The 27,621-nt window shown below is 42.9% G+C and overlaps 1 protein-coding gene across 1 annotated transcript in view; it reads right to left on the bottom strand.

Moving 5' to 3' along the window:
* Positions 1-1,589: 1,589 nt before the first annotated feature.
* Positions 1,590-27,621, bottom strand: part of cplx2b (complexin 2b) — a 51,790-nt gene continuing 25,758 nt past the window's right edge. Inside the window, exons 2-4 of the mRNA XM_085788976.1 lie at positions 22,740-22,940; positions 4,987-5,162; positions 1,590-2,454 (exon numbers count right to left, since the gene is read on the bottom strand). Coding sequence (XP_085645102.1) covers positions 2,257-2,454; positions 4,987-5,162; positions 22,740-22,770 — 405 coding nt within the window. The 5' untranslated portion in view covers positions 22,771-22,940 and the 3' untranslated portion in view covers positions 1,590-2,256. The remainder of the gene's footprint in view (positions 2,455-4,986; positions 5,163-22,739; positions 22,941-27,621) is intronic.

Genomic DNA, 27,621 nt, shown 5'->3' with positions numbered 1-27,621 from the left:
TCTAAACAATATGGCTTTGTCTAGTGAAAAGTCCTATCTGAGCTAGAAAATGAAAAGAAGGAAAATGTTCTTATAGTGATTATGACAACTTCATCATTAGTCTTATTAAACCTTTAAGTTACTCTAAGTTACAAACTCATGGAACAATGTATTACTCATACACCGCCGCATAACTAACCACTGAAAAGCCACCGGATCATTTAGGAATAACCAACATGCTTTGTTTTCTCGATAAATGTCTATATATTCAGGTAGTTTCACTAAGTAGAGATTGTTTCCATTTACAGCACGTCTACTTAAATGCTATATGACAAATCACTATGATATTTTGTTGGATTAAGAGATGCAGGATGCAGAATATACTCGACTCTAAAAGAGCTCTTTTCAGGCAGTTTTTCCTGGGCTCAGTCTACAGTTAGTTCAGTTATCTAGTCTTATTCAGCCTCAGTGGAAACAGCAGAGTACTGTTTTAGTTTCGCGGTGGTCTTTGGGATGGATCGTTTCTCCCACAGGCCTTTGCACATAAGAAAATAAAAACCAAGTTTGGTGGTGACAAAAGAAATAGTAAGGTCTCGCCAGTATTTCTTTGGTCTCGATGTTGATGAACTTCGGTCATGGTAAACTCATCCATTTAAAGATGAGGACGAACATTAGCTCAGCTTAAATGTGATTTAAATCACATTTTCAGTTGCACTTTAACACATTCATAAAAGATAAAATAAATAAATAAATGGAAAAAAAACCCAGACAATGTCTTGCGCTTTCATAAGGAGGGGAAAAATAGAAAGTATGGATAGTCTAAATTGTGAGTCACTTTATAACAATAGTTAGTCAAGTGCTTAATGTAGAGCCCACTTTAAACCAATCCTTGGATGGTGTGACAGGAAATGACAACATGACCAGTAACAGCTACCCCATATGTTCCCAATGGTTAATGCTTTGATTGTCTATGGGGACCACAAAACATAAAATCATGAGGACTTGGTTTGACCTTTACTTTGAGTTGTGTTTAAATCTGTACATTTGGACAAAACTGCAGTGATTTGTTTTTTGAAAATGGAATTTTAAAAAAAGGTACAAAGAATCTTGTTTTCTTGAATGAATGATAACTCTTCTTTTGATTTGAAATTCATGTATTAACATGAGCTCTAAACAACATTGTAAGTTTCTTTTTCTCACACGGTGGCAGTCTATCTAGCTGACAGGCCTAGAAAGTCTAGCTTTTGTAAAACTAGAGGTGGAAGTAGCAGGGAAATAAAAACTTCTTCCTCAGCAATCAGATCTTTGGAAGCTCGTAGCCAGTGGATTTAATCTTTTAAGTAGTTTTGTCGACTCTTTAACCTTCAAAACTTTGCAATTCCAAGAGCTCCCTTCTTTTAACTTTTGGAAACCCCCAAATATGCCAACCAGCCAACCCATAAATCATCAAATACATTATTCCAAAAGTGATCTTTGTATCTTTGAACACGTGCCTACATGCTACCAACAACTGTACACCTGTTTGACTCTAAATGAAACCCTCATTTACAATTCCTCTGCTGGAGGAGGAGATGATATGAAGGCACATGTCCTAAAAACGCAAATGCTGATTTTATTTTTTTTTATCTTTTTAATATAAAGACCTACACCAGGTTCATAAAAGTAGAAAACACCCACCGAAATAAACAAAACATGCTCCATCTACTGGAAAACATGGTGGCAGTGCCATTTGAAAAACCACAGAGGCAAAAGGACAGAAGTGTCAACTGGCCTTTTGTTTAAGGAAATACTGTTCTCCATTGGTCAGCATTGCTTGGCAACAGGTGGTGGCCAACCAATGCCTGATCTTTATGGGTGTAAAAAAATAACAACAAGAGAAGGAAAAAACACATTTAAAGTGTAAGAAATGTGCTAAGTGGCAGTTGAAAGGTTGTACAGCAATCGTGGCAAATAAAAAGGGTAGAATGACGCAATCGTCTTAGAGTAGAAAAGAAGAAATTAAAAGATTTCTAGAAAGGCAGTGAGTAGCCTCTAACAGTTTGGCAAGAACCCTCCCCAGATCCCACAGACTTCTACATGCCCCAGATCTACGCTCAAACCTTTTCTGTTTACAAGTACCCCAACCAGTTCGAGTCCCCCAGGTTCTCTTATCCCCAAACCTTCAAAGTTCGCTCAACCCATCATCCCTGACTCAAAGATCCCTCCTCCCTTTGCCCCGCAGCCTAGCCCAGGCTAGACCGGACCCTCAATCTAGGGTTCGTTTGATTTGTTTCTCTTTTACTTCTTGAACATGTCCTGTAGAGGTCCGGGCAGAAACTTGAGGACGGTGTCGAGGATGCTCTCCTCATCCTCCTCCTCGTCGTCCCCGCAGCCCCTCGGGATGGCCTTCTTTGGACGCGTCAGCGAGCCCTCGCAGGCCTGCTCCATGGCGGCCTTCTCCTCCGCCTCCTTCTCCTCCTTCTTCTTCAGCCCATACTGAGTGAAGACAGGACAAGAGATGATGTGCAAGGAAAGAAAATCATGGTGAACGTGAAGTACCGTAAAACTTCAAATAATGGCCGAGTCCCAAATTGCCGCCGGTCCCAATTAACCGCCGGGTGTAGCAAAATATTTTTTATATTAAACGCCCATCCCATATAAACGCCGGGTCAAACGTTGTTTTTCTGGTTGCCAAAAAATATTCTATGCAAATATAGCGGGTGTCTCTAGACATTAAAGTCGGCCGAGGACCGACGAGACGTCAGCTGGTTGCTCCTGCCCGGTCTGTCCACTCCTCTCATCCGCACTTCAGCACCTGTCCTGGGCTGCACAGTGTCGGCTCGGCTCGGCTCGCTCCTCGTTTTAAATGACTTTTAAAAGTAGCGTAAACAGCCTACTGTTCTCTGATTACTCATACGCGTATTTAGTTAGGCTATACGTTGCATTATTATTAGTTATAAGCCTACTTCATTCAATCAAAAAAAAAAGGACGGTGGTGCGAGCCAACACAGGTGCTGAAGTGTGGGAGAGGAGTGGAGAGACTGGGCGTCCGCAGGGTTTTTGCAACTTGCGGCGGATCAAGAAGGGCGGAGGACCGACATGAGGGGGGGTCTCGGTCTCCTGGTACCTGTGCGGGCCAGGACCACGGAGGTCAGCGAGAGAGAGAACAAGTCCGCCCTGGCCGTATTTACAGTAATGCCTTGAGAAACGCACGTATCATTCCACCGCCGCCTGCCGCCACAGAGTGAAGCCTCTTTCCCCAGAAAGAGGTCCAGGTTGAACACTATTAATAAACGCAGGTCCCAAATAAATGCAGGTCCCTAATAAACGCCTGTTGATTTGAGCGATTTAAGCAAATAAACGCCCGGGCCCTTATTTGGTGTTTTACGGTAATCAGGAGTTACAGGGTGTTGACTGGTTTGACCTGGACCACAGACCTTCAGCATAACACTCTCTTGTTATCACAGTGCCACTTCACCTCTCCAGTCCTCTTATGTAGTGAGGACAAGGTTAACATTGTTGGAGCTTTCTAGCCTTCCTCTTGTGTTCGGGTCACCACTGACCTGTTTTCAGGTTTTAAATGCATAAAAGTAGCTACCACATAAATTTGTTTATAGCATCAAGGCTTTTTGACTTTGTCAGGAACCTCCATTTAAAGGGACAACAAGGAGTTTTGGAAAGCAAAGTGTTTTCACTACATTTCCCATGAGCCTTCACGTGCACGGTGAAATTGTTGGACCGGTGCAAGACGGACGAAAGCGAAAACATTTACTAAGAATGTTTTCATTGATCAAGAATGAAAGTCGGAGGTTGGAAGATGATCAGATACCGTCGTAGTTCCGACCATAAAAGATGCCAACTAGCAATCTGGCGGCGTTATTCCCATGACCCGCCGCGTAGCGTCCGGGAAACTGATAGTAGGAAATGCTGGGTGAGCCGACCACTAAATAATAATAACAAAATAACGATAAAGACAAAACGATATATTTATAGAAAATGAACCCATTAACAAATGGGAAACGTAGATTCATCCACATTAAAGCAGAAGTAAGTGATATATTTGTGTTAATATAAGTCTTAAATAGTTATATCTTCCGACAGCAATCACTTACATAGAGTGTTTGGTCTGAAACACGGGTCTGTCAGTCACTCTGCTCTGCTCTGAGCCGAGGAGAAAACATTTATCGTATCCTACAGTTTTTATCCAATGAGGAGAGAGAACGGCATGCAGGGCTGTGTGTGCAGCCAAGGAACGCCGTGAATGTGGCGACGTAGGGACGAGGACTGTTATGGTGCGTTCAAGGAAACTCGTATTTTTCCGACCGTGAAGTGGTACCAGTTCGATCTGGTACGAGTTCACCGGTCAGAAGTTACGAGTGGCCGTTATAGTGACTTTCACCGGTAAAACAGGTCGGAAAAACACGAGTGGGTTGCCTGGAACGCTACAAAGTCGTAAGTTGTGACTTGAAGGTGTAATTTACGATTTCAAAAGCCTGCCTGGAACGCAGCATTTGCGAAAACGACCGGACCACTTACTTCTGCTTTAATATGAGACACTTTTAGAACCAAATACAAACTCCTCGTTGTCCCCAAAATGAAACTTTTTTTTTTTTTCACAAAAGTCTAAAATGCTCTAGTTAATATTAAAATTTGTGGTGTTAGGGTCAATTTTGACCCGATTAACGATAAGAACAATAATGAGAGTTAAAACTGAAATCATAAGTGCTAAACCAACCTTTTCATGGATAAGGAGCACTAATTGTTTTTAGTGTTTTACAGCTGTTTTAAAACTCGGATCAGAACCAACCCAACACAAGAGATGGCAGCAGAAAGCTGACACTAAATTATGTCTATCCAAAGTCCTCAGTGAAAACACAAGATGATTCTTTGACCAAAACCTTGCATGGTTCTTCAATGTGATCGTGGCCTCAGACCTTTGGGTCCTATTGGTTCCTAAGGCCCTGCATTGTAAAAGCCAACAGGAAGCAATGTGAGGTGTAGGTAGCAGGAAGTGGAGGTATTACTTACCTTGTCCCTGATGGTCTGCCGTACTTTTTCCCTCTCTGCCTCCATGCGGGCGTGCTTGGCCTTCCTCTCCTCCTCCTGCTGCCTCAGCGCCTCCTGCCGCTCCTCCTCCTTCTTGGCTGCATCCGGATCCTTCTCCTCCTCCCCACCCAGCATCTTGCCCATGTCTTTGGTGGCACCTGGACAAAGAAAAACACGGATATAACAGTTCAGCAAACTGACAATCTGAAATGTTTCTCACGACGTTCCAGTGTAGGTTTCACCAAACTGTATCTTCGTGTAACTTTGTAGCTTCGATACTTGTTGTACTTGGAAATGAAGACATCAAGTGCCAGAGAGTAAAACCACATGGACAGAACAAACAAACTAATCTGGTACAAAGGATTTGCTAAATTCATACGCGCTCTACAAATGAAGCCATCCAACAACAGACCACATATACACCGACTCTCACTCTGTCACTCTGCACTATGAAAACACTGAGCATCAGCAGTTCAGGGGATTATATGGCAACAGGGTTCCCTGAGGATCCTCGAAGCGTCTTGGAAAACAAGACGGAAGAAGAGGAGCCAGCTGGAAAGCATCACTGAGAACCACTGAGACAGAGGAAGACACTTTCCTTTATCCGGTGTCGACCATCTGTCGGCCCTTTAGCCTACCTGTTACTGCAGCATCACAGCAACACACTCACTCTGGGTTGTACCAGAGTTGTTCAACATAGATCAGTACAAGCGATGAGTGTTCACCACAGGTAGAGGGTGCTGTACCTCCACAGAAGGAGAGCTGGAGCTTTTAAAGTGTCTGGTCACTGCAAATTGTGGAATCATGGTGATTCAGGGTTATCTGAGCTAGTGGGGCCTCAATTAATGAATTGATCGATTGGTAGAAAATGAAGATTTTGCTATTTTGTAAATAATTTCAAGTAATTTCTTTGCCAAACAACATCTCTTTGGGTTTTAAAACAAGCAGTATGATGACATCAAATTGGATTCTGGGATTTTTCACTATTTTCTAGATAGATAGATAGATAGATAGATAGATAGATAGATATATACTTTATTTATCCCGAAGGAAATTCAGTTTCTCAGCTGCACAATAAACAACATCATTCAACAGCAAGACATAAAATAGCAAAAATTAGTGCATTGAGAATAGAATAAGTAAAAAACAATAAATAAATAGCCCATGGAAATAAAAATGCAGGATTGCAGTGGAAAGTGCAAGTGCATAATAGTATGCATCATTCCCCTCGTTCCACAACTAGCAGAGTCATAGACATGTTGATTGATAATTAAAACTAGCTGCTGATGGCAGGGTGACTGAGGCTCTTGTACGGCGCCACCTCCACCGTGGTCCCTTCGCCACCTCCTTTTATTCTGCCTCGGCTCATCTCTTTATCTGTGACAGAAGCCGCCTCCTCTGTGTGGAAGCGACTCCCCCCAGCACATCGATAATGCTGTTGTTGCCTCCCTCTGATCGATAGTAAATACAGGACCACCTGAGAGTGTATGAATTATGGATCCTCCAGCGGAGAGAAAACTTCATCTGGGTATTGATCTGCCTCTGGCGGCCTAGTTTGCCATCCAGTGCCTTTTTTTAGCCAAAGCCAGAATCAGGGCTAAATATATCTCATCACTGAGGAGAGGTGGAAGTCGAAACAATGGAAAGCTGTATTTTCTGCACCGAAGATGAATTGACTTGGAAATCCTGCTGTAGGATCTGTATCTGATTTCCAGTAGGGCACATGTTAAGGACACATTGGAGACTATCACAAAGGTCCTTTTCTAGTATATATATTTTTAATATTACAAAATATTGCAAACATATCCATGGTATCAGTGCCTTTTAAAATGGGTCCAATGTATAAGACACCTTCAAGTTCCCTCTAAAATGAATGACAGCACTCGGTTACCCTCAGCTAATGAGGCTAAATGGTTAATGTTGCAGCTGCTATATTGAGCTGAGTCTGATCTGGTCTATCTTTAAAATAACATATAACTTTAATTTAAAACACAGACATTTAATATTCAATATCCAATATCATTTTTCCTGTTAACTGTTTCCTGGAAAATGACATAAGGAAACTGGAAACGGAGGGCTAAGGTTATTTTGAGTGTATGTGTGTGGGGGGGAAGGGGTTGTTCAGTTTATGATTGACAGAGAAATTTGGGAGGCAGAGAGTTCATTAAACATTAATGTTTCAGACAGCGTTATTGATCACCAGCGCATCGACTCTCGGTCGTTTGGTGTTATATATGTGGCAGTAAAAGGCTGAGTTACTGCCTCTTTAAGCACACAGAGAGAACATTTCTGGGTGGATAGCTGTGAAGGAACGTGGCTTTGAGGACTGTGTGGTTCCCTCCCGGGTGTATGGACCCGGGGTGGTCGGCCCCATCGCTCTGCAGCAGCCCCATGCACTGGTACTAATTGCCCTGCAGCACCGTGTGGTGGCAGAAAACCTAAGGATGACAAATTAGCTCACAGACGGTGGGTTGGCTGATGAGGGACGGGGGGGCAATGACATGTTCCCAGGGACTCACTGGGGAGCCAGGTTAAGGTCAGACTGTCCGTTGCGCCATTGTGTTAAAACAGTCAACACACACCATATGTACTGGAACTGTGTGTTTGTGTGTGTGAGCAAACACCTAAAGGGCAAGTGGACGCATGGAAGTCCAGATCTGTTCACAGTCCTGGGATTTTCTCTGGATCATAAATGTCAGTTTCCCACAGAAAGAGACCGTTTAGGTTTGGATCCATGAGAGGTTGGAAGAATAAATTCATTTCCCCTTGGGGATTAATAAAGTATCTATCTATCTATCTATCTATCTATCTATCTATCTATCTATCTATCTATCTATCTATCTATCTATCTATCTATCTATCTATCTATCTATCTATCTATCTATCATGTGAAGACTCTTCACCCCACTCTTCACATTGACCGGGGGTGAAGTTGGGGGTGAAATCCATCCATCTCTCCATCCATCCATCCATCCATCCATCCATCCATCCATCCATCCATCCATCCATCCATCCATCCATCCATCCATCTCTCTATTCATCCATCCAACCATCCATCAATCTCTCTATCCACCCATCCATCCATCTCTCCATTTATCTCTCCATTTATCCATCCATCCATCCATCCATCTATATCCATCCATCCATCTTTCCATCGAAACATCCATACATACATCTATCCATCATCCATCCATCCATCCATCTCTCCATCTATCCATCCACACATCCATCCATCCATCCAACCATTCATCCTCTCTCCATCCATCCATCCCTCCATCTATCCATCCACACATCCATCCATCTATCTATCCATCGATCAATCTTTCCATCCATCCATCCATCCATCCATCCATCCATCCATCCATCCATCCATCCATCCATCCATCCATCCAACCATTCATCCATCTCTCCATCCATCCATCCATCCATCCATCCATCCATCCATCCATCCATCCATCCATCTAACCATCCATCCATCTTGATGTTGTTGCATTGCTTCAGTCAGTACTGGTTAATTCCTCCTCTTTCCGTTCCTTTGCTTCTCCTCCACCTCCTCCATCCGTCCGTTACCGACCAGCTGACAGATTCTCTCTGCAGACAAAGGTGGCCGATTCAAGGCTAAGTGCTCAAACGACCCCGGTCCTCTTGTTGTGCTTTCAATTGCTCATTACTTCATTCAGCCTTTCCATGGACCACGTCTTTGTGCCGAAGGGGTTTTCAGGCACAAAAGCTCTCGGTTTGAAGAGGCGGAGATCTGGTGGCAATGCATTATGGGTACAGTGCAGCTCCTCCAACGCTCCGGCGGACGCCTGAACTGACAAACACTGGGAGTGGAGAGCCTCGGTGGATCAGATGTGATTGATCAAGTGGATTTCGTTTGAAGCTGATTAAGGAATGAAGTGTAAAACATCCACACAAAATGTGAAAGTGCATCTTCTTCTCCTCCATTCACATTAATTATGGTTCTCTGAAGATAGGACATGACCATCTGAGAGCCTGCACAGCCAGCAGAGGCTTCAGAGGAGCTTAAAGCAGAAGTAAGCGGAATATTTGTGCTAATATAAGTCTTAAATAGTTATATCTTCCGACAGCAATCACTTACATAGAGTGTTTGGTCTGAAACACGGGTCTGTCAGTCACTCTGCTCTGCTGTAAGCCGAGGAGAAAACTTCTTGTATACTTCCTTGTATCCTACAAGCTTTATCCAATGAGGAGAGAGAACGGCATGAAGGGCTGTGTGTGCAGCCAAGGGATGCACGTGAATGTGGTGACGTAGGGACGAGGACCAATTGATCCATGACGAGGGCGGGGGCTGCTAACTCCATCGGCTGACAAGAACGACTGGATCGCTTTCTTCTGCTTTTTCTTCTGCTTTTCTTCTGCTTCGCTTGAATACAAAAAAGCTCATGAGATAAAGTCTCTGAAGATATATTTCTATTTGTTAGTGAATCACGTTGGTGTCATGGAAGCAAAGGCTCCCTGGATACGAGGTTAGAGAAACGATCCTCTCGAGCCGAGGCCTCAGAGCGAAGACGGCATCTCTGCAAACTGGGCTGTGACACGTCCTCACGGCTGGACGGCTGATTACTGCTGTCCACTGAGCAGGGACGGGACGAGATGGACAGAGACAGGAGGAGAACAAGCTATTGGTTTGGAATCACAAAAACGAATCGGAAAAAATAAAACAAAACTGGCTGCGAAATGAGCTCATGTTGTCTTACTGGGGGGAGAACAGTGGAACAGAACAGGGAGGATAAAGTGTGGAGAGAAAGTAAAATGGCAGGAACAGGAGGGAGGAGGTCTGAGCTGGAATGACAGAGAAAATGAGGCTGGTTAGGAGGAGGAGGACACCAGGCAGAGGAAGTCGGAGAGACGAGCCATGCACCATTTACTCCCCCCTCCCTCAGCCAGTCAGACGGAGAAGCAGGGCTGCTGGGTAATTTGTTCGGGGTGGAGGGGTTTGAAAAATGGAGCTCATTTAAATAATGAATGACCTCCACTGCAAAGTTACGCCCTCATAAGTCACATGAGCGCCCGGACCGACTGCAGCATCCGTCAGACGTTTGTTCGGCCTCGTGCACTGTAAAAACTCAAAATCTTTCCAAGAATATTTGTCTTATTTCTTCTCAAAATATTTCAATTTTAGTCAAAACTAATCTCTTTCCACTTAAAATAAGACTCATCACCTAAAAATTAACTTGTTTTTAGATCATTTTCACTTGTTTACAACTAATTTTCACTTGAAATAAGTAGAAAAATCTGCCAGTGAAAGCAAGTTTTTTGTGCTTGTAATAAGAAAAAACGGAAAAACAACTAAAACAATGGAACATCGCCATTTTATATCGATGCGGGGTCGCTCAAGAAGAAATGCAGGGGCAGACAGCCCAAGAAAGAACACAGGCTGAGAAGGAAGACAGGTCAGGTAGATAATACAGTAGATCGGTAGATAAATAAAACTAGATGAAGATAAAAACTAACAATTTTGTGTAATTATATTACTTATTATTATTACATTATAACCCCTGTTACACTTGTAATAAGGAAGAAAAACTTGCTCCACTATAGGTGCGTTTCCATTACCCCTTGAAATGCGCAAAACCTAAATATCAAAATGAAAAACTGGTAATGGAAAAACCTACATTTTGTAAAAAACTCTCAAATATCGCTTAAAAAAACATTTTTACGCTCTCATGAGGTGGTTTTTGAGACGTATCGATACAAACGTGTATCGCAAAAGTGTAATGGAAACACTGTTTTCGCTTTTCTACACGTCACCGGCGTCACCGGAGTTGTGTGTGTCCACGCTGTGTTGGTTTATGTGACTTGAGGGGACAAATGAACCACATGTTTTTTGTCATGCATTGCTGACGAGGGCATCGTTTCTCAATAAATTAGAAAAACCTTTTCTATCATTCCCCTTTTCCATGCATGGTTGAAGGAGACTGGCTCACATCCACGCTCCCACTCCCTCCTGAGCCGACATGTCACCTTAAGTTACATAAAACCAGTACGGGTGTGTGGACACAACCCCCGTATATTATAGATTTTTCTACTCATTTCAAGTGAAAATATGCTTGAAAAAAGTAAAAAGTGTCTAAAAAACAAGCAACTTTTTACGTGATGAATCTTATTTTTAGTATAATTAGATTAGTTTTGACTAGAAATGACATTTTAACTAGAAATAAGACAAATATTCTTGGTAAGATTGTGAGTTTTTGCAGTGTGGTGACGTCACCGACCGGACTGAGCCCACTCATGACGAACCCACATGTTCTGCTGAAGTGCTCTTGAGCGGTAAAGAAACCGTGTGGTTCTGGTGTCTGCTCGGCCGCCGGCTCTTCCTGTTATTGCTACCGACCTCGCCCGTCGCTCGTCCTCCCATGCCGCCTGCACAGGAAATGAAACGGCGTCCTGCAGCCGCCGCCCGGTCGGGACCGGTCCACGCTGATCTGTGACTGATTATCTGCACATCGTCTTTTATTTCAGCCTCTTTATGAGAAAAAGGCGACGTTCATGTGATTGATATCCTGAAGAGGTCAGAGAGGGAAGGAAGAAGAGACCGGGAACAGGCTCGGTGCTCTGATAGCATCTTTCATGAGACGAAGAGATCCTGCATCTTCTATTATACGGAAAGACCTCGTTTCAGATGTGATACACAGTCTGGTGTGTTTGTAAAGAAAGTTTCTTGAGGCTCATTTCATCTTACAACAACATGAGGAAGATTTCAGGTTGAGTGAATCAAGTAAAGGGATAATTCAACATTTTGGTAAATTGGCCCATTGCCATAATCCCTATGGTCATAGCAGTAGGTTTGTTACCTTTAATTGTCAGTGCAAGCTATTTTTAGAACGGCGGAGCAGAGCAGCGAGCTGCTCAGAGCTACGCTACGGAGGTTCATGGGATTTCTTGGTTTCCCTCATCAAACTCATCAAATACACAATCCAACAACTCCACAACGCTCTGGTGGACAAGTTGTGACCTGCACATTCACCACGCTATGAGATAATAACACAACGTTACCACACAGAGTTGTTTTAGAGGGAAATTCATGCAAAACCGCTGATGCGTGTTGCCTTCAGGGACACTTTTTCATCAAGCAGTCTCTGCATTTACCTCTAAAACAACTCTGTGTGGTAACGTTGTGTTATTATCTCATAGCGTGGTGAATGTGCAGGTCACAACTTGTCCACCAGAGCGTTGTGGAGTTGTTGGATTGTGTATTTGATGAGTTTGATGAGGGAGACCAAGAAATCCCATAATGAGCCTCCGTAGCGTAGCTCTGAGCAGCTCACGGCTCTGCTCCGCCGTTCTAAAAATAGCTTGCACCGACGATTAAAGGTAATGAACCTATAGGAATTATGGCAATGGGCCAAATTGCCAAAATGTTGAACTATCCCTTTAACAATTTTGGACCGCTTCTTCCAGCGTTGGTGCCTGGTCATCTGTGTCCTGCATTAATGATGTATTTCCTGCTTCGTCCTCGTCTGAGATGCATCAGGACGTTTTAACGTTTACACTACAGAAGGAGAGTGAATAAATGCATCTCAGATCATCATCGTGATGGTTTGACAAAATGTTTTTTGGTACACTTGTATTTAGGGTTAATCACTTGTGTCCACTTGTGATTGGATCTCTCAAGACACAACTCCTACATTCACCATCTTAGCTCAAAAAAGTTCACTCTAAAATAAGGCATTAAAGGACAATTCCAGGCGAATTCAACTTGGGGCTGTATGTTCCTAACATTGTAGGTCTAAAAGAAGGAATCTGAAGATTTTCAGTTTAATTGCTCCTGTTTTGCGGTAGTTGTGTCTGTCCCCGCGTCGCCACGGCAGCAATGAATGGGAGTGGATGTAAGTTCTGCTACTTAGGCTGTTTCCATCCCTCAAAGCCGCAGACAGCATCAGATGGAGACTCAAACATGCACCCAGAAGTTTATTTACTTCAAGCAAGCCGACATGTTTGTAAAACTAGATCTAATTCAAAGTCTCCCGGAGTCTCGCGCGAGACCCAAGTTGCCTTGCGCGGTGTGTTCAGGAGCAGTGGGAAAGCTACCGTTTGTGTCATAAACACAGGAATATCAACTCTTGACTTGCTTCAAGTAAATAAACTTCTCGGTGCATCTTTGAGTCTCCACCTGACGCTGTCTGTGGCTTTGAGGGCTGTAAACAGCCTAAACAGCGGAACTTACATCCACTCCCATTCATTGCTGCCGTGGCGATGCGGGGACAGACACAACTACCGCAAAACAGGAGCGATTAAACTGAAAATCTTCAGATTCATTCTTTTAGACCTAAAATGATATGAAAATACACCCCCGAGTTGAATTTGCCTGGAATTGTCCTTTAAGACTGATGCAGTATATCTGACCCGGTCCCGGTCCGTGGTATCGACCGCTCTGTCCTGAGCTGATTAATCTAACACAACGTGGAAACTCTGATTCATCTGATTTCTAATTAAACAACCAGTGAATACAATCTGTGGCCGGCGGCTGAGATCTATACTTCAGTCTGGACCAATCAGAGCATCAGGAGGTGACGAGCATCTAATGACATTAGCGAAGGCCTGGCTCGGCTCTGTGTGTGTGTGTGTGTGTGTGTCGGGCTAAATTAGATAAAAGTTTGGGTGCAGCTGAACCGGACAGAGAGGACGGTGTTTGTGTGGACGTGGACTGAATGGACACTTTTATGGAGGTACATTTGTGTCTTTATTATTCAATAAAAAAAGTTGATTTAAACAAAAAAAATATTTTCAATCAAAACAAACTTCACTCAAATCAATCAAAAAAAACAAACAGACAAACAAACAAAAAAACATTTCAATCAAAGAAAAAAATTTAAATTCCAAAAAATATTTGAGACCCAAAAAGTTGCTTTCAAGCACATTTTTTCCTTTGGTTGAAAATGTTTTTATTTTTTTATTTTTATTGAGGTGAGTTATTATTTCATTGAAAATATATTTTTGGGATTAAAGTCATCTTTTTGTATTTGGGCCATATTATGGGTAGGATATGTATGTCTTTATTATTCAATCAAAAAAATGTATTTAAACAAAAAATTATTTTCAATCACATAATAACTTACTTAAATAAAAAAAAACCTTTTCAATCAAAGAAAAAAAGGGGTCACAAGCAATTTTTAGGGACTCAAATATTTTTTTGCAATCAAACATTTTTTCGGTTGAAATTTTTTTGATTTAAGTGAAGTTTGTTTTGATTGAAAATATCTCTTTTGTTTGAACCAACTTTGTTTTTGATTGAATAATACAGACACAAATGTGCCTCCATACGCTTTTAGCTTTTTCATAAGTTTCTAGCAGGTTCATATTGTGAGTCCGTAAAATGAAGAGATGTGGAAATCTTTGTGGGGGGTGGAAAATCTATTTGGTTTGTGGCTCCAAAGTCATTTCTATGCATGAGAAACACTGCAGGGTTGTTGTTAGATTGATGTGCTGACACGCCCACCTCAACACAACAGTCCATTGGCTGCAGCACTTCATCTCACAACGGCCTCGTTCTCCCCCGGGACTGTAGCACAGATGAAACCTCATCTGTCTGAGTGTGTGTGTGTGTGTTTGTTCTTTACACAATGCATGTGTTTTTGGCTGTGTGTGTGTGTGTGTGTGTGTTTGCAGCTGCTTGTATATATTCATGGATGACCAGCTGTGTCCCAATGAAATAAATGCCAGTCTGTTCCAGCAGAAAAGGTCACAGCACTAGAGCGCACCTCTGCAGGAGGTAAATTACAACACTTCAACCTGGTCTGGACGGACGAGGGGGGGGTGTGAGGGGGTGTGGGGTGTGTGTGTGTGTGTGTGTGTGGGGGGGGGGGTCTATGGTCTGTAACACACACTGACACACTGATGGAGGGATGGATGGAGGGAGAGCAGAGGTTTGATAGAGTTAAAGGAAAAGGAGTAGGACCTGAATGGAGAGAGATGGAGGAGTCCATTAAGGATGGAGGGGGGTGGGGGGGCAACGCCAGGCTCAGGGGATGAGGGGGGGGGGGGGCTGATGGATGAAGACAGAAGCAGAAGTGATGTAGTGAGACCAAACTGAATGTGATGTGAATGTTTCAGGTTTATTAACCGGCTGCTGCTGCTGTGGTGCTGGTGGTGGTGGTGTGTTCACTGACCAAGGCTGGTTCCCGGGCTTTCAACCGCTATCTCATGGTTTTCACTTCACCTGGCGCAGCAGACATCACATGACTCCAGTCTGCTGCACCTCAGGTCATGTGACCTCTCAGCTTCTTCAACCAAGCATCAATCACTGTCTGAGGCTGAAACGTGAAAATGAAGCAGCAGCTGCAGTTCCTCTCCTGACCACTAGAGTCGGCCTCCATAGACTCAACGGGCCCTAGTTTGCTGGCGCAGCGCAGGTGGCGCAAGGTAGCGCAGCCGGTCTAATGCAAGTTTCGACCAGCGCAGCCTAGCGCAAAGTCAGATTGGAAGATTGGCAGATCGCGCTGCGCTGAGATAGGCGTGGCCGCGCAGCAGGGGGAGGCGTCACAGATTCTGCTTGGCGCAGTGGAAGTTTTGTCCGAAAATGTCCCGCCGAGGTTGCGCTGAAAGCTCGCCACCTCCAACCAGGTCTAGTCTCAGCGCAGCGCGAAGCGCAGCAGGTGCAGTGGAAGTTTGGCTGACTGACCTGCAGTGCACACACGTCACCAAGACCTCACAGGCAGATCTCCACAGTTCCAGACACATTTCAATGCAATAAATATCCACAATAACCACTATTTAATGCAACTAACGGAATCAACACGTGAATTTATATCTATATAGATTGTCCCGTCACATCTGACGTCAGATCAAAGCAGAGATCAAAGGCTGTGGCACGCGCAATGGAAACTCCACCTGAATTAACACAGCAGGGACGAACTGGCACTGAAAAGCAGCTGTGGATGTCCCAAAAGCAGGACTGAGGGTGGATGACTGCATGTCGCTGCCGTGTTGAGATACCACTCTGCCCTTGTGATGATCGCTTTATTTATTTATTTATTTATTTATTTACTTATTAATTCATTAGCGGAGAGCGACCGCGTCGTCACGCAGCCGTAATGAAAAACAAAACACAAATCATCATCTCTCTTACGGCGTGTTCCCACCAAACGCGATGAACGCGATTGAATCGCGCGTCAAATGAAATCGCGTCGCGCTAGACGCTCCAGTTTTGACGCTGGTCCAATATGCAAAAAACGCCTCGTCGCGGCATCGCGTCGCGCGACGAGCCCGCCCAAACAACAACATTTCTCCCACTATTTCATTCTCTGGCAGAGATAACCACTATTGCTGCACTGTTCCTGTCCCTGTAGATGGGAGAGGAACAGCGGTGCGGGTCTCTGGCTGCAGGAGGAGGAGGAGACGGCTCCGTGAACTACTGTGTGACTGACCGCCTGTTGAGTGCTTTGGGACGGGGCGGCCGGCTCGCAGCGCCCGCTGGTTGAAAACAGCAGTGATAACGGGCTTTCAGGTCCGAATCTCCAAATCAGAAACGTTTGTAACAGCACCGGAAAAGCAACAGTGAAGAGCTGTGGCTTTGCAGCAGCTAATGGGGATCTGAATAATAAACTAAACTAAACCAGAAAACTTCTAATATTGTCAATAGACTCGCTCTGACTAAACTGCCAAGGGAACACCAGTACGTCCGTACGTCAGCACGTCGGTGACGATCTCAAAGCTGATTGGCTGTCGCGGCGCGTCTTCACGCGAATTCGCCGCAAAAGTTCAATTATTTCAACTCGAGCGATGAAGCGTCATCGCGCCGGGCGACGCGATGGAGGCGATTTTTCGCGGCCAACGCGTCCATCGCGCCGCGCTATCGCGTCCATCGCATCGCCCGGCGCGATGACGCGACTAATCGCGTGTTTGCATTGACTTTACATGTAATCTCGACGCGCGATGAAGCGTCATCGCGTTTGGTGGGAACACCCCGTTAGTCCACCACAACAGCCTCGGTATCAGATAGTCAGTATATAGCCTACTACAGTATACTCAGCATCTCTATCACAGAAAAAAAAGAGAAAAAAAGAGACGGACAGAGAGAGAGAGAGAGAGAGAGAGAGAGAGAGAGCGCGAGTCCTTTACGCTGATTTAATCCACATGGTCTGTGTTTATGTTGTGATTAGTGTACACCTGTCATCTTGCTTACATAGGGTTTGAATAAATGTGAGTTTCTTTATTAGTGTATTAGTTGTTTCTTAGATTGGGTAGGGGTTCTCAGTATATCAGATCAAACCTGGTTAAGTATATTAGTAAACTCATTATTGGTCACTCTGAGCTCGGACCTCCGGACCAAAACAGCTGTTTCCTCCTGGGAGAGGTTCGGCCTCTGGCGTCGCTGTTTCCTCCGTCCATGTCCAAGTATAAAATGACAAACTTGCAGCGCGCATCACCCGCCGCGCAGTTAAAGGAGAGGAGAGGAGCTCCTTTGATTGGTGAAGATCTGACTCGGCTGTGTCAAACCCACTCCACGCCTTTCTCTCCTCCTCCTGTCTCCCTCCCGCCCTCTCTCCTCCCTCTTCACCGTTTGCGCCGGTGGGAGGGACGAGGGGAGGGGCTGCGCTGGTCTAAGTCTGACTGCGCGGCCCAGCAAACTTGCGAAATGGACCTGGGCCACACCCCGTTGGCGTGGCGAAGCTGCGCTGATGCTAGACTTCACCTGGTCGACGAAACTAGGGCCCAACATGTTAAAATGTCTAATTGTTACAAATCTTTTTTTAAAAACAGCACAATTTTGGTGAAAAGGTGCAATTACAAAAAATATGATTATTAGTGTTTTTAAAGGGACAACGAGGAGTTTTGGAAAAGCGAAGTGTTTTCACTCTACATTTATGAGCCTCCGCACCGTGAAATTCTTTGACCGGCGCAAGACAGACTCATGTTTTCATTCATCAAGAATTAAAGTCAGAGGTTCAAAGACGATCACATACCGTCGTAGTTCCGACCATAAACGGCAATACGGCGGCGTTATTCTCATGACTCGCCACGAAACCGAAAGTAAAGAAACGCTGGTCGGCTCAACCAGCATTTCCACCACCACTAATAATAACAAAATAACGATAGAGACAAAACGATATATTTATCATGAAGGGCTGTGTGTGCAGCCAAGGGATGCGCCTGAATGTGGTGACGTAGGGACGAGGACCAATAGATCCATGACGAGGGCGGGGACTGCTAACTCCATCGGCTGACAAGAAGTTATGGTGCGTTCAAGGCAACCCGTAACTCGTGTTTTTCCGACCTGTGAAGTCGCACCAGTTCGATCTGGTACGAGTTCACGGGTCGGAAGTTACGAGTGGCCGTTATAGTGACTTTCACAGGCAACAGGTTGGAAAAACACGAGTTACAGGTTGCCTGGAACGCTACAAAGTCCTTTTCCAAGTTAAAATAGTTCCCAGGTGTCTGTGACATGCTTCGGTCTAAATACTCCAAGGATCAAACATCACAGCTCTTTTCATCCTCTCTAAACAGCCCTGTTCACAACGGCTGGTTTCAGTGCCTGTCCCTTTAAATGCAAATGAACCACTGCTTGCCCCGCCCCTTTCCAACGGTCCCAGGTAGGAGTGGGATTATGCAAATTCAAAAACTAGTTACATCATTGTCAGACAACTGAGGGAACATCTGGTAAAACCACATGGATTTCAACCCCAGGAGCCTGAAAACTACAGATTCTTCTGGTCAATTCTCACATTTTGGGGAGAAGGAGGGAAGACAAACACCCAAATAAATGTTAAAGATCCTTCAAAACATGATATTTCCATAACATGTCCCCTTTAAAGCTCATGAGACAGTGATAGGAACTTTAGTCGTCACCAACGTTCCTGCTGAACCACTCTGTGTGTTTGTTGCTGCCTCATGTCCATTAGCCTGCAGGTCTGTGCAAAGAGACGGGCCACTCTCCACTGAGCCACGTTTACTTCCTGCTAAGTGGATTCTCTGTTGAAGTTTAAAATCACTGATGATCTGCCTTTACCCTGTCGCTAATGTTTTGGTAATGATGTACGACGTCCAGCAGGAGCGCGATGATGAAGCTGCTGGGCGCTGTAAACAACGACCATGCAAGATGTCCGTCAAACACAGCTGCACTGCAAAAACTCAAAAGTCTTTCCAAGAATATTTGTCTTATTTATTGTCAAAATGTCTCAATTTTAGTCAAAACTAATCTCTTTCCACTTAAAATAAGACTCATCACCTAAGGATTAACTTGTTTTTAGATATTTTTTACTTGTTTCAAACTAATTTTCAATTGAAATAAGTAGAAAAATCTGCCAGTGAAAGGAGGTTTTTTGTGCTTGTAATAAGAAAGAAAAACTTGCTCCACTGTCAGGTTTGCTACTTATTTCAAGTGAAAATCTGCTTGAAAAAAGTAAAAAGTGTCTAAAAACAAGCTACTTTTTAATGTGATAAGTCTTATTTTAAGTGTAATGAGATTTGTTTTGACTAGAAATGACATTTTGACTAGAAATACGACAAATATTCTTGGTAAGATTTTGAGTTTTTGCAGTGTGCAGGTTTTGTTTGACAAGTTTAAGTTGCCACAATGGAGCGAACGGCTTCGCAAAGATCCGTCTCTCAGCTGCCATTACTCAACTACAACTTCACACTTAGCACAGAACCTCAACGTCATTGTTCTCTGGTAGATCCGATAGATCCTCAGCAGTAGGAAAGCTGAGAAAGCATTTCAATTTCCCCGTAGGGAAATGAAAATGTAGTGGAGGTACGTAGGCGGGCCGAGCCAGGCTACACGTCCATAGCAAAAACTTGAGCAACAGGAAGAATTAAAAGGAACGAGTTAGGAGACAGAAGATGAATCAAGAAATCCTCATTTCGGTCCTGAATCTTCCAAACCAGCCCAGATTACGTATCTCTATATTGTTACAGGGTCAGATTTTTTGGTTTTAAACACAGAAGATCTGTAGTGGAGTTTAGATGTATTTTTATCCTGAACCGTTCCCAAAGACCAAGAGTGAAAATCTGCTCAAACACTGACTACGTTTACATGCAGTCAATATTCGAGTTAAGGTCAATATTCCTGTTTCTGAAACATTCAGAATAACCCGTTTACATGCGTGAGCAAACAGGATTATTCCTGTATACATGGTAACTGTAATCAACTGGGATATCCCCATCAATGTACATATAATAGCCTATACATAACCAAATATTGGGGGTAGAGAAGGAGAAACCCAGGGGTCATTTTCGGGTTTTTCAAAAGGGTTATTGGTGTTTACATGGCCGTATGCAACTGGGTTATTGTTAATATTATGAAAGGGTTAATGACTGCATGTAAACGTAGTCAGTGTTTAAAAACAGCTGTAATCAATTCTTTAAAACAATCAAAACAATAAGAAAGAAAACGAGTTGAAGCCGGCCTGAGGAACACAGCAGACATGAAACGAAGGAGATGATTTAAGAGAAGGACAGAATTAGAGGTGTGGGGTGGAAATGAACAAGTGGGGGGAGGGAGATGAAAGAGGGAGAGGAGGAGGAGGAGGAGGAGGAAACGAAGGAATGATGGGGGATGAGAGAAGAGGGAGAGTGAGAGTGAGCTGTAAAGGAGTAAATCTCATTTCTCACCCCCCCGGGGCCCCTCACCCACTGGAGCCGCCTCTGCTTTATTATGTCGCTCTGGTTCTAAATGAGTCGAACGGGGAAAAAAAAACAAAAAAACAAAACAGTATCTCTGTTTCCTCCTGACAGATGTTAGAAACTAAACCTGATCAGCTTTTATCCTGTGACCCAAGTCAGATCAATAATCAATAATCAATAATCAGGACTCTACGAAGAGAAAAGAGTCTCTGCTGAGGTCGGATTAAAGGACAATTCTGCGCAAATTCAACTCGGGGGCTGTATTTTCCTAACATTTTAGGTCTAAAAGAAGGAATCTGATTGGTTTTCAGTTTAATTGCTCCTGTTTTGCGGTAGTTGTGTCTGTCCCCGCATCACCACGGCAACGATGAATGGGAGCGGATTGAACTTCCGCTGCTTAGGCTGTTTACATCCCTCAAAGCCACAGACAGCGTCAGATGGCGACTCAAACATGCACCCAGAAGTTTATTTACTTCAAGCAAGCCGACATGTTTGTAAAACTAGATCTAATTCAAAGTCTTGCAAGTTGATGCTCGGTGTGTTCACGTGCACTGCAAAAACTCAAAATCTTACCAAGAATATTTGTCTTATTTCTAGTCAAAACAAACCTCATTATACTTAAAATAAGACTCATCACATTAAAAAGTAGCTTGTTTTTAGACACTTTTAACTTCTTTCAAGCAGATTTTCACTTGAAATAAGTAGAAAAATCTGATAGTGGAGCAAGTTTTTCTTTCTTATTACAAGCACAAAAAACCTGCTTTCACTGGCAGATTTTTCTACTTATTTAAAGTGAAAATTAGTTTGAAACAAGTGAAAACTATCGAAAAACAAGTTAATTTTTAGGTGATGAGTCTTATTTTAAGTGGAAAGAGATTAGTTTTGACTAGAAATGAGACATTTTGACAAGAAATAAGATAAATATCCTTGGAAAGATTTTGAGTTTTTGCAGTGCGTTTGTGTCATAAACACAGGAATATCAACTCTTGACTTGCTTGAAGTGAATAAACTTCTGGGTGCATGTTTGAGTCGCCATCTGACGCTGTCTGTGGCTTTGAGGGATGTAAACAGCCTAAGCAGCAGAACTTCAATCCACTCCCATTCATCGTTGCCGTGGCGATGCAGGGACAGACACAACTACCGCAAAACAGGAGCAATTAAACTGAAAATTTTCAGATTCCTTCTTTTTACACCTAAAATGTTTGGAACATACAGCCCTGAGGTGAATTCACCCGGAATTGTCCTTTAATAGTATTAATGAGGAGCATTGTTTTGTTATGTTACTCCAGTAATATGAGCAACAGACACAGTAAATGTAGTATAAATATCTAATATTTACAACATGAATCATGTGGTCGAGCCGGTTAAGAGCACATCCCATGATCGCAATGCCCAATGCAGTGATCGCTGGATCGATTCCCAAGTGTGCCAATCTGTGCTGCATGTCATTCCCCAACTTTCTTGTCAATTAAAGGCAAAAATGCCCCAAAATAAATTAAAAACACCAAAAAAAAACATGAATAATCCACAGGTTGAGTTGTGTACGTATCATAACCGGGTCATCGAGAACCATCAGTGAGTCTTAATATGTTCACTGCAAAAACTCAAAATCTTTCCAAGAATATTTGTCTTATTTCTTGTCAAAATGTCAAATTTCTAGTCAAAACTAATCTCTTTCCATGTAAAATTAGACTAATCACCTAAAAATCTACTTGTTTTTAGATCATTTCACTTGTTTTAAACTAATTTTAACTTGAAATAAGTAGAAAAATCTGCCAGTGAAAGCAGGTTTTTTGTGCTTGTAATAAGAAAGAAAAACTTGCTCCACTATCAGATTTTTCTACTTATTTCAAGTGAAAATCTGCTTGAAAGAATTAAAAAATGTCTAAAAACAAGCTGCTTCTTAATGTGATGAGTCTTATTTTAAGTAGAATGAGGTTTGTTTTGACTAGAAATAAGACAAATATTCTTGGTAAGATTTTGAGTTTTTGCAGTGTGTGTTAGGAATTGGAGCTGCACAAATACAATAAATTAGATTAAATTCGATCAAACTGAAGCTGTTTCTCTTTCCGACCAATCGTCGCTGCAGCAGTAACATCAGTATCATCAGAACAGACATGAGCTGTCGTGCGTCCAGTCGTACTCACCTCCTAAGGCTTGTTTCATTACAAAATCCATGTTTCTTGCTGATCGGTGCTGTGGTTCTTCTCAAAGCTGAAGAGATGTGAGCATGAAGCCGCCGAGGTCTGAGGTCTGAGCAGGTCTCTGTCTCTGTCTCTGTCTCTGTCTGTCCGTCTCTCCGTCCTCCTTCGTCTGTCGAGGCGTCGAACGTCTTCGCTCTGCTGGACCTGAGGAGGAGGAGGAGGAAGTAGAAATCATGTTACTACACATCTGGTCGACAGAAACCCGAGCTGCTTCCTCTTCGACCTGTCAATACAGACACCGAGGAGGAGGAGGAGGAGGAGGAGGAGGCTGAGGTTCAAACAACAGACAATTGAATCTTCTTAACACTCTTTAGCCCAGTGACAGGAATCCCGATCAACCGATCAATAACTGAGGCTCATCTGCCTGTTAACTCCACACCAGAGGATCAGTAAAGGTTTCACTGTTCAGGTCTGAGACAAACACACTCAACACACAGAGAATCAGCTGCCTGACATCCACCTGCAGTGTCGATACACACACAAATATACAGAAATATATAATATACACACAAGGAAACAGGGAGTCGACTTCATAATAAAAGACAGTCACGTCCATATTTGGTCATTAATATTTCATAAACCATGATGGTCCACTTTCTGAAGCTCCAATCCCTCTGTCTGTGGCTCTGCAGCTGAAACCTCAGGATTTAAAAACCTCTGGATTCAGTAATTAAATAATAGTAATATGATGAAGATGTAATGTAGTTTCCATTTTATCAACTCAAATCAAAGTTAAACATCGGCTCAAGCAGCAGCAGAAATGTGAACATGAATTTCTCACAAGTCACTGTCAATACAACAGCATTTTACTCATGTTTAATGTTAAATTTAACTTTTAATCTGTAATTTACAAGTTTACAAGTTATTAATTCATTGTATTATTCACTGTATTTGTATCACTTAGAGGTAAATCCATGCAAAACTGCTGATGCGTGTTGCTTTCAGGGACAGTTTTTCATCAAGCAGTCTCTGTAGTTCCCTCTAAAACAACTCTGTCTGGTAACGTTGTGTTATTATCTCATAGCGTGGTGAATGTGCAGGTCACAACTTGTCCACCAGAGCGTTGTGGAGTTGTTGGATTGTGTATTTGATGAGTTTGATGAGGGAAACCAAGAAATCCCAAGAGCCTCCGTAGCGTAGCTCTGAGCAGCTCACGGCTCTGCTCCGCCGTTCTAAAAATAGCTGGCACCGACAATTAAAGGTAACAAACCTACTGCTATGACTATAGGGATTATGGCAATGGGCCAAATTGCCAAAAATGTTGAACTATCCCTTTAAGAAAACGTCCGGATTTCCAACACAGTAAACCGGACCCTGAACGCTCCGTCAGTGTGTGTGTGGGGCTAGTCGTGTTGTGGCCACGCCCACCAAGTCAGGTGACCAATCAGTTAGTTACACTACATGATGTTAGATTTATAAAGCGTTGCCATGGAAACGCATGACTTCATGATTCCTACGTGTATATTTTTTTTATTTGTGCGAACTCGTCCAGGAAGTTGTTGTTGCTGCTCTAAAGTCTCTGAGTTTTCAGTTTGAGTTTGAGTTATGTTTAATAAAGTTGGACGTTTAGTTGGTGTGGGCCGCTTGATCCTGGCTCCTGATTGGTCGATCGATGCTGACTCGTCTCTGTTTCCATCTGATAAACTCTTCTTCGTCTTCGTCTTCGCCTCCGTCAGCTCAGATGAAATCTTCCACATTTATTGCGGCTGCTGAACCAGAACAGAGCAGCATTTCCATTTTTTGGTGTCGTTTTGCTTCGCCAATATTTGCCGGCGCTGAGCGAAGGCGGGATGAGACGAGACGGGACGCAGCAGCAGCAGCAGCAGCAGCGACGGCGACGATGGCGATGGCGACAGCGGATGGAGAGCAGCAGCAGCTTATTCTGGGATGCAACAGGGGAGACGAGGCCGAGGGGAAGACAATCCATTTGTAACCGTGACCGAGCGCTTCAGGGGAAGAAGAGCCTCATTTCCATAGACACACACACACACACACACACACACACACACACACACACACACACACACACACACACACACACACACACACACACATCCTTGTAAATCTATCTTTGTGAGGACATGTCATTGACATAATGTATTCCCTAGACCCTTACCCTAACCTTAACCATCCAAAACAAATGCCTAAACCTAACCATTACTCTGAACCTAACTTAAACCTAATTATGACACGGTTGCACTTTTGTACTACTGTCGTACTACGGCACCGAATCTGTATTATTATTATTATCTATTGTACTGTAAACTGAATGCTGCTATTTTATAACATGCTTTTGTTTTTATTTATTGTATTTTTGTACCAGGTAACATCTATGTATGGGACAACGGATGGAAATTAGCCTGTGGCTACAATCCGGCTTGTTTACGATTTTATGTTTCGTTCATGAACATGCACTGTCCCACCTCAAATAAATTGAATTGAATTGAATTTAATTGAATTATAATCTAACGTCTTAACCCTCAAACAGCCCTCGGAAAAAGTGAGGACCAGCCAAAATGTCCTCACTTTCCAAAAATGTCCTCACTCTGTGGGTTAAAAACTTGTTCCGGTCCTCACAACGTAGCATGTACAAGAACACACACACACACACACACACGGGCACGCAACACACACACACTCAGACACACACACATACTCAGGGTTTCAATAATAGGGCCGCAAATGTATGCTAATGCAAAATATGAAACACAAATGCTACACTTAACCTTGTGAGGTTGAGAAGAAGATGTGTGGTCGTGCATATACATTAGCTGATGTGAATGGCTTCACAGCGGTCAGCGGTCAGCAGCAGCAGCGTTCACCTGAGGGAATCGAACCCTCCTCCTCCCAGCAGCAGGTGTACTGTAGCTACAGCATGTGGGTTGTTGTTGTTGTTGTGAACATTTATCTCTGTTCATATATGAAAAGAAAACGTGTCCAGATCTCTGACGTCCTGGAGAAAGAGTCCGTCTGTGTTTCTGTCGCTGGACGAGCGAATTACTGAGCTCTCTTCATTTCACACTGATGAGAAAAAACCTCACAGCGACGTTTCCTGAAGTGGGACTCGCACGTATTTATCTCCTTCATCCAGCTCAGGGAGGAGGAGGAGGAGGAAGAGGAGGACGAGGGGTGATCATAATGAATTCATTTCCTGTCCCTTCCTCCATTTCTCACAAGTGTCACACACACACAGATATAGATGTATCACCGTGTCCTGAAACATGAACCCGCTCCACACTGCAAAAACTCAAAATCTTTCCAAGAATATTTGTCTTATTTCTTGTCAAAATGTCTCATTTCTAGTCAAAACTAATCTCTTTCCACTTAAAATAAGACTCATTACCTAAAAATGTACTTGTTTTTAGATAATTTTCACTTGTTTCAAACACATTTTCACTTGAAATAAGTAGAAAAATCTGCCAGTGAAAGCAGGTTTGTTGTGCTTGTAATAAGAAAGAAAAACTTGCCTCACTATCAGATTATTTTAAGTAAAAATAATATATGCTTGAAAGAAGTAAAAAAGTGTCTAAAAACAAGCTGCTTTTTAATGTGATGAGTCTTATTTTAAGTAGAATGAGATTTGTTTTGACTAGAAATGGCATTTTGACTAAAAATAAGACAAATATTCGTGGTAAGATATTAGTCTCAGTCCTCGTCCACACAGAAACGAGGCTTCACCCAAAACCATCTTTTTCTTTGTTCGTTTTGAAAAAGTTTCTCCGTAAACACGTCCTCATTTCCAGAAATATCTGCGTCCACATGGATTCACTGAAAACGACTCTAAACGCTGCAGAGCTACACTGCAAAAACTCAAAATCTTTCCTATAATATTTGTGTTATTTCTTGTCAAAATGTCTCATTTCTGGTCAAAACCAATCTCTTTCCAATTCAAATAAGACTCCTTGCCTAAAAATTAACTTGTTTTTAAATAATTTTCATTTGTTTCAAACTAATTTTCACTTGAAATAAGTAGAAAAATCTGCCAGTGAAAGTAAGTTTTTTGTGCTTGTAATAAGGAAGAAAAACCTGCTCTACTATCAGATTTTTCTACTTATTTCAAGTGAAAATCTGCTTGAAAGAAGTAAAAAGTGTCTAAAAACAAGCTACTTTTTAATTTGATGCATCTTATTTTAAGTAGAATTAGATTAGTTTTGACTAGAAATGACATTTTGACTAAAAATAGGACAAATATTGAGTTTTTATAGTGTATGTCCTCCAGGCCTGTGTGTGGTGTTTCCAATCAAAACCAAACACTCGGCTGCAGCTGCAACTTTTAAACATGAATCACAAAATCACAGCCGGAGCTTTAGTGAGTCCAGGTTGAGGAGAGGAAGCCTGTGGAAGCTGAACTTCATCCAGCTGCTCATTTTGTTCTGACAAGTCGGAAACACACAGAAACGAACCGTAGCATTAGCGGTAGCAACAAGCTCAGAGATGACATCATCCAGGTCAGAGGTCAGTAGGTCAACCTACAGACCCCGGATGTTGATAACAGCTAACCCCGGACTCAGAGGGGAACAGCACTAGCCTATCAGAACTAAATATTGGTGAAATGAAGGAGTTTCTCTGCAGATAATGTGTTATTTAGAGGCTGCGTTCTGCTGCCCTGTAGACTCCATTATACGGATATACGCGGCTCTCGGCTGGAGCTCATTTCATCACAACCACTTGTAATGACACCAAAGTTATCTGGGGGAGGAAATGATCGGATTTTATGCTAGAAATGAGGTCCAGATTGTAAAAAATGTCAATTAAGAGGAAGGTCACGGACGCTTTACGTAAGCGTGAGTCGCTCCCTCAACGTGTGATGTTCACTGTCGTCCTG

The sequence above is a fragment of the Trachurus japonicus genome, chromosome 10, assembly GCF_045865225.1.
Source record: "Trachurus japonicus isolate A0001 chromosome 10, Traja_1.0".
Lineage (NCBI taxonomy): Eukaryota > Metazoa > Chordata > Actinopteri > Carangiformes > Carangidae > Trachurus > Trachurus japonicus.
Note: the sequence above shows the minus strand (reverse complement) of the source record. Positions and strands in the feature narration are given on the sequence as shown.